This window comes from Toxorhynchites rutilus, chromosome 1 (assembly GCF_029784135.1).
Source record: "Toxorhynchites rutilus septentrionalis strain SRP chromosome 1, ASM2978413v1, whole genome shotgun sequence".
Lineage (NCBI taxonomy): Eukaryota > Metazoa > Arthropoda > Insecta > Diptera > Culicidae > Toxorhynchites > Toxorhynchites rutilus.
The window spans coordinates 198,276,193-198,284,664 of NC_073744.1; the positions used below are offsets into that span (position 1 = coordinate 198,276,193).

At 41.5% G+C, this 8,472-nt stretch overlaps 1 protein-coding gene across 1 annotated transcript in view; it reads right to left on the reverse strand.

Annotated features, from left to right (window-relative positions):
- LOC129764936 (uncharacterized) overlaps nucleotides 1-7,139 on the reverse strand; it is a 47,947-nt gene extending 40,808 nt beyond the window's left edge. The window contains exon 1 of the mRNA XM_055764602.1: nucleotides 6,087-7,139. Within this exon, the coding sequence (XP_055620577.1) occupies nucleotides 6,087-6,572 (486 nt within the window). The 5' untranslated portion in view covers nucleotides 6,573-7,139. The remainder of the gene's footprint in view (nucleotides 1-6,086) is intronic.
- Nucleotides 7,140-8,472: the final 1,333 nt, after the last annotated feature.

Genomic DNA, 8,472 nt, shown 5'->3' on the forward strand with positions numbered 1-8,472 from the left:
GAAAAACCAAATTTCTCTTCGTACATCTTCTTGAAAAATATTGATTGTTTGGTTTGTGACAAAATATATTTATCACGTGTAAAGAGGGATGGAATCCCAAACATATATAATGTCGACAAACTATACATCGCGTATATCTAAAATCGTATAAATTTCGAAAACCCCTTTTTATTTTAACACTACAGGGAAACTTCGATATAACGTACCCTCGTTATAACATACCCTCGATATAACGTCACTCGATATAACGTACATTTTACCTCGATATAACGTACACCTTTTCAAAGTGTAAAGGACATTTTTTTCAATATTTTTTTTCTGATAGAACAATGAATTATCTGTATTGTAATGCTAAAACAAGTTATGTACCTTCAGTCAATCTCGAAATACAGCTGGTTTTGTGATTCCAGATTCTAAATGAATCAAGCTTCAATCAACAGTACAAAGGGAAACATCATGAGAAAGGCTGGCTTCGTCTTCTGATTGAATTTATTCATTAACTTGACTAAAACAGCAACACAATAATGTATTATAGACTACGTTTGTGAGTACTTCATTATGCTACGATATAACGTACAGTTCGATACAACGTACAATTTTGAAAGTGAAATGTACGTTATATCGAAGTTTACCTGTACATAGTTAGGAAAACACTAGTAGGTGGATTGACCAATTAGAACAGGTAGAGCTCAGACCACACATGGTCACGCCATGGAATGCACCAATATAATATAGCTGACTAGGCAAAATTCATTCATATAAGCGAGCCGCGCCTGTGTTTCCCCCTTTTTTTTCGTCAACTGCAGTGCAAGTAATAAAGTCTTCATGAAAACCGCGAAATCGTCGTCTTTTGAAAAACCACTTCCAGTGTAAGAAAAGAATTACTCAGATAAAGTCGAAATTTATCTTATAATAAGCATCGGTTTCATGATATACACTATCGTTAAATCGGTCTGAACGATATTATATGTGCATATCAGGCAGATGCAGTACGTGAGTTGCATACACTTACAATATAACCCAAACGTTTTAATCGCAGTCTCGATCCAGCTAGCGAATAGACAATTCATTCCTAATGCGTATATCACAAAATCTATATACACACAGTTAGGCTTATCATATTTACTGAATAATCTGTATTTCGGCAGGTTTTTCACATTCTACAGATTACAGCTTTTTTGAGTTTAACACAGAATTTACAGATTGATATATTAATATTTCTCCCAAAAAATAGGTTGTATTTTATAGAGTATTTGAACCAGTCCGAATGAAATTCATCTATCGTTAACATGCATAAAGGGTGTGTCACATCAAATTGCATCACGGAAAAAACGCTGTAGAAATTTAATTTTTAGGAATTATATCTTCAGCTTTCGCTTATAATCAGATAAGAGTGTATAGATCACGTTGGCCATGCTTCACTGTCAATTTTTCGTAAATTTGGAAAAATGTGGTCGAACGAAAAAGAGCGTCGTGAATTAATCCTGTGCACTCATTTCGAGAATCCGGAGTTGTCACATCGGGACATCGGTAAGATGCTGGGAATCGTCCAATCCACGGTCAGCAGAGTACTAAAACGATACTTCGAGAACCTAACCATCGACCGGAAGGTGAAGAACGGCAAAAATGGATGCTCCGTCAGTGAAAAAGATCACAAGCGCGTAGTTAAGCAGTTTAGACGTGATCCGAGAAGTTCGGTCCGGGATATCGCCAATAAGCTGAATTTGTCAAGTTCATTCGTCCAGCGGACCAGGCAGCAGGAGGGCCTGCGTACATACAAGGTTCAGAAGGCTCCTAACCGCGACGAAAGGCAAAACATGGTGGGGAAGACGCGAGCCCGGAAGCTGTACACCGAAATGCTGACGAAGCCGCATTGCCTGGTTATGGACGACGAAACCTACGTCAAAGCGGACTTTCGTCAGCTGCCGGGCCTGTTGTTCTTCTCCGCAGAGGACAAATTCAGCGTTCCGGAGGAGATTCGCAAGCAGAAACTATCCAAGTTTGCCAAAAAGTACATGGTGTGGCAAGCGATCTGCTCTTGCGGAAAGCGGAGCGCCCCCTTCGTGATGACCGGCACGGTAAACGGGCAGGTTTACCTTAAGGAGTGCCTACAGAAGCGCTTACTACCACTATTGAAGCAGCACGAGGGCCCGACCATCTTCTGGCCGGATCTCGCTTCGTGCCACTATTCAAAGGACGTGTTGGAGTGGTACGAAGCCAACGGGGTCACCTTCGTGCCAAAGGAAATGAACCCGCCCAACGCGCCGGAGCTTCGCCCAATAGAGAAATATTGGGCGATTATGAAGCAGGTCCTCCGGAAGAACCCAAAAGTTGTCAAATCGGAGGCGGACTTCAAGAGAAAATGGATTTCTGTTCAAAAAAGACGGGTGGGTAATGTCGGGGACATAACCGGAGTGACGTAGGACTATACAAAGGGGACAGCTTTTGTTAAATATATATTTTTAATATATTGTTTTATTTTCTTCTCCTACGTGAATACCTACCTATCTACCTGAAAAATGGATTAGTTTACTGTTTACTCTTTATGAATATGTTGATGGTTCTGAAAAGAACCTTTGGTGTTGTGTTTTTGTTATCACTCGATATTCCAATCTTGTTCGGTTAAACCTTCCTGTTTAGTTATTGCGTTTGCCACTCGCCACAGCTTTCACAGTTGGAAAATTTCTTCTCATCCAGCTTTGTGACATGTTGTACAGTAAATTACATTCAATGCGACATGCCGAAGCGCCACTCAGTGTCGCATTGGAGGCGATTTTAACCTGTAATTGAACATTTGCGATGACAGTGGTACAGTGTCGACTTTCAATGTGGGGTCATAATTTGGATCTCTATGTTTACAAAAATGTCCAACTAAATAAGTCGCATTACATGTCCGTCCAATTAGCTAAATGTCGAACTAATTGTAAATTACTGTACTTTCAATCTGGAAACAATTTAAGAATTGGTGAAAATTGAATAATCAGGAAAGTCCCCAACTATCAATAAGCTCAGAACAACTGCCAAATTCACATACTCACCAGATCATGGCAAACAAATTATGAAAAAATCAATTTGTGTTTTATTATTATTTTGGATAATGTTTTAGAAAGCATTGAACTGTATTTCCTTAACTCTTTTTTGGAAGGTTTAATGGCCCTGAAAAGCGCCTTGTTTTATGGAATGGTTCCAATTTAGAAAACTTAGTACTCGTGGTTTTGAAAAAAACCATTCCGAACGCCCTCGATGCCGCCTTGTTCTGGATTTGCCACCAAAGCAGTTTGTATAAAGAACAAACTTTTTTCTTCTGCTACCTGATGCCGTTTTGCGATTGCGTTTGCCACTCGCCACTCGCTGTAACTGCCTGTTGTCTTGATGTCCACCGAACCGAATGTGTTCTGTTCCGAATGCGGGTTTTCTTATCGTCGCGAGCAGTTTCGCCAGCTAACTCGATCACTTCGGGGGCCGAAACTATATAACGCCGGCTAGGTGGACTGGTGCTCTGGTACTATCGCGCTCGGCCTAGCTACCCTTGCGGGGAACTCCAGATCAACACGGTTCGAGCGGGATTTTGCCTTTCCCTTCACTTTTCCTCCTTTACCATGTCCAGACATGGCTGCTTGGGTTGGTTTGTTGATGTGTTGTGATGCGAACCGATGTGGTGTACGGTTTGAATGAGAATGATCGGTACGGCAGCGGAGCGGGGATTTTTAAGCTGACTGGCTGGGTCGAGAATTACGCATGTGTGAGACTGCGACCAATGTTTCGTTCATTTTTTTCTTTTTCCTTTCCAATCGTGCTTCATTCTATTTCGCTGCTGCTCTAGTTGCCCGTTTTGGTCGGTACGATTTGAGGAGCACAGAATGGACCAATCAAAAATGGGCACATAGTGCATTTGGACAATGCTTGATATTTCACAATTATTCAATTATTTATCTCAAGAAAAATGAAATGTTGTTCATTATGATAGATGCGTAGATATATTTCCTATCAATTGATGCAAAAACCTTTGCGATCTATTGAGAAATGCTCGAGTTATAAGCGTTCCAAATCTTGCATTTTTTCCTACTTTTTTTCCATTTCCATTTCACCCCCTATATCTTCCGGTTAGACGTAGTCCTACGTCAAAATTTTAAAATGATCGCATTTTATTTACATGTTGGAAAATGTTTATGGAAAGTCACAGGAAGGTTGTGTCCGAGACACGACCGCATAGTTGACGTAGGATTCCGTTAGGCTATCTGTTGATGCGAATTTAAATTGGACTAACAACACCTAATCTTATATGTAGAGCATATGGAAAATCACTTTCTAATATTTTCTAATATTTCTTCACTTTTCCAATTTTTCTCATGTATAAACTTTCTTTGGGTGAGAATAAACACAACAAAACAGACAGCTTAGACCAAACGACCCGTTCTCGAGCGGGAACACACCTTGGTTTTTATTTATGAAAATTGAAATAAATCGTTTCATGCATCAAGTTCTCGTGTGTGATTGTCCCTATATCCTTATACCCTCCTTTCCTTCCTTTGCGGTTAATTCGTCCCCTTGCTCTACACTTACACTTGTGCTAAATTTTTCACAATACACGATCGGTCATTGATATGAAATTTAACGAAGCAACCAACATTAAAGTTCCAAATTTAAATTTTATTTGCTAGAATTAATCGTATCACTCACTTTACTTGCAATACGAAAGTGCCCCCGACTTGCAAATATTTGCAATGCCGATTTCCCCCAGGCAGCTTGGTTTTGATGTCTCTGTTAGGGAACACATTTCGGTGGGAGCAAAAGCTCCCCCTACTTTTATGTATTTGCAATACCGATTTCCCCTAGGCAGCTTGGTTTTGATGTCTCTGTTAGGGACCCGCCGCATGTGTCGTCAATTTCGACCAATCAGAAGTTGGTATTTCCGTTAGGGTAGGTAGATTTTTCAATTGTTCGATAGTTAGTTTCATGACATCTATTATTTTCTTCAATATGAAAAATTGTTATGGAGTGCCGAAATCGATTGAAACAAAAATTTCATCAATCCATCATCGAATGACTGAGCAATAAGCGTTTAAAATTGGACAATTTTCACGATATACTCAATTTTCGATTTTCAATTTGTATCCCAATATGTTGCCGAAAGACGTAATCCTACGTCAAAAAACTACAACCTGACGTTGTACAGAACCTTATGGACGGGGTAAAGAGGAAGGTGCGAGCATACGGGCTTGGGCTCGAAGTGTGAATAAAAAGAAAATGCCAAAAGATGTTTAATAGTTTTTATTTTACTGTCTAAAATTTTCAAAAGGATCGGTCTACTGGGCGAATTTCTACAGCGTTTTTTCCGTGATGCAATTTGATGTGACTGTATACATGGCTAGATATCGGAAAACTGTAAAACCAACAAATTGCCGAAAACAACAATTCCTCGCATATAACTGAATTTTTTTTCCACAAAACATGGAATTCGAAGCAGTTCCAACTGAATGATAACTGAAAATAGCATCAATCGAAGACATTCAATCATTTCCCAACAAAAACACTTAAAAAACAGCATATAATCAACACTTAAAAACAGACAAAACACATTTGACGATTTTCCGCAACATATATTCAACTATTTGTGTGGTTTTTAATCCATTCAAATTTACTTTGGGTAAGATGGAGCAATTATTGATGTCGCCCTTGACAGTTTATAAAAGGGTTTCAGTTTCAGGCGTATCACAATTTTTTTTCGTGTAGAACTGTTCACACTTTTCTAGCACGCACTGTTAGCTTCGGTGCAAACGAAAATCACTTCAACGTAAGACGCTGTTGTCTGCTGGGAGCAATGATGACGAATACAGCGATCCCATTGCTTCGATCTCGCCGTCATTCGTCATCACATCCCATAGCAGCAACAGCAGCAATAGTCAGCACCTAGAACAGACCGTGTCGAAATTTAAATTTACCGCAGCCTAGGCATGCGATCGCCATGAGGAAAAATGCAAATGTCAGAGAGAAAAAACCCTACGCTACGCTATCGAACAGGTAGCACAAAGTAAGATATTATTCAGCACATTATTCAGTTGCAAAATATCAATTAGCGAACCCACCTCTGATGGTTTTTCGGCATCGGGCAGTTTGATGGTGATATTCCGATGGGTGGAAATTGGGCGGGATTTGCCCCCTGGGGAGCCATGTGGCGATCCGGAAGATCTGGCGGGAGCTGTGCTGGCAGTGGAGGTGGGTGACGAAGTAGCTGGTGCGATGCAGACCGGTGGCGATCGCCGATCGTGTTCCGAGAACAGCTGTTGTGACTCATCGGGTTCGTCCTTAGCGTGAGCGGTGTCGTCGTCATCAACGATCGCTGGAGCGGGAGCCTTCGAGAGTCCAAAGAAGTCCGATTTGGCATCACTCATTAGCGTGGATGGACCATCGTCGTCAAACTTGAACTGAATGTTCGGAAATTGTAACACTTTGGAGCCCGAGCCGGAAGATCCAGCCATCAGGTTGTCGTACAGGCTTAGGGGCCTGTCCTCGGGCTTATCGTCTGCCGGGGCGGCGGGCAGTTTCGCACTAGCTCTCTTCGCCGAGAACATTGCAGCCGCGTGCAGAGTGAAGTCACGCGAACCACAAACACACAACCCGTAGCGATCGCTACCGATCGAAATGTACCGTTGGAGGAACACGCACTTCCTCAATTACCTATTTCGAACGTATCGTTGACACAGCATAAATCACTTATCCGCATCCGATTGTCCACGCGATCAACGCCACCAATGTGGCGGCAGCTCTTTGTTCGGAAACAACTATTTGTTATTTTAGTTTTTCAATGCCTTTTCAGTAGGTATTCAGGACGGATCAAAACAACGACACAAACCAAACAACACGCCCTCGGCCACTCGTCGGACATCTCGCGCACAGTTAGGAGTCTATTGACTTCCGAAGTTCCCCCGAACTGCACAACGCAAACCAGCGTACACAAATGTGTATACAACAATACAGGTTGGGGCCAACCAAAACGCTACTTAGCCCAGGTATGGAGCCCACACAAACACAACGAACACTCGAGGTGCTCGAAAACGGGTTCCCGTCGCTCGAATTCGCACGAAACAACCACCGAAAGTCAACGTCACACGCGGTGATCTCGATCACTGCTCGTTGACGACTGAGGCGGACACTCGCGTACTCAAGTTCGCCACCACGAGGAGCATAATGAAGTCAGCTTCCCTCTCATTCTCACTCAGTTTGTCTCTCACCAGGTGCTTTCTCTCATCCGGAGGGAAACTTACACGTGCTCAAATTACCAGTGGCATTCCACAAATCAACTAACAACATTATGTTGATACCTCTGATAACGAATTGATGTTGTTGTTGTTCTTTCTTCCAATAAGACTGTTTTGAAAGTAAGCTTGTGAAACATTCCACACGCATCGAGCGGTCCCTCGCTGGCATCTCTCGCTCACCTGAGAGTCTGTCCCAACAGGAATCGAAGCATGCTGTGCCTTGGTGGCTCACCACCGGAAGACACGGAAAATTAGAACCCATTAAAATTCTCTTCAAAAGCTGCGCGCCGGCGACACGACGCAGCGGAGCATAGCCTACTAACATATAAAACAAATAGGGGGGAAATGAGAAAAAAAAAACCTTCACATATTGTGGGTAATTTTTGTGTCCGAATAGCAGTGCAATTGGTTTTCTTTGTCTCCCTTTTCGCCACATCGAATCAACAAATCACAGCATGCAAGCCTACGTGTTGCGAAAAAATGTAGGCTTCATGCAAATCAACAAAACAAGGTTTCGCTGCTAAATGGAACCATGAATGAGTGAATCAACGAATGATTCTGCATTTGTGATCGTGTCCGTTTCGCTTGGGATTTCTAATTTAATTGCGTCGGCCAGCGTGATAACAAATGGAAATTGATATACAATACTTGTTTCGGATGACAGTGCGGGAGAGATTTTTCTGTTTGGAGATTTTCCAGCAGCGATCGAGGATTGATCTTTTCGTTGTGTATTGTTTCTATTTTTGTAATATGTTCTCTAATTGTTGAATTTTAGAAAACAGTTACTAAAGCTTTGCCACAAAACGATGTGGAGAAAAGTATTCCTACAATTGTACAACTAAAAAGGGTGGTGTCCATGACACGACCGCATCGTTGACATAGGACTACGAACTTATTGCATTCAATCCACCTTCAATTGAGTTATTAATTTCGATATTAAGTTAGGAATGAACGAAATTTTATGATCAACTGGTTTTACCTTACATTCAAACATCGTAGTCTTCAAAAACAGACTCTAACTTCCATGTTAAGTCTCAGCCTCACCATATGGCGTGGGCTGATCGCTATCTAGAGTGAAATTACTGCCAATCACTAAATCAAATAATTTATACCTCTCACCTGTTACAATGTTAACGTATGAGGAAAAAAATCCGAACAAAATTTCGATTTGAAATAAAAATGCTGCATAACATATTTTTCTGAACTTGTCTGT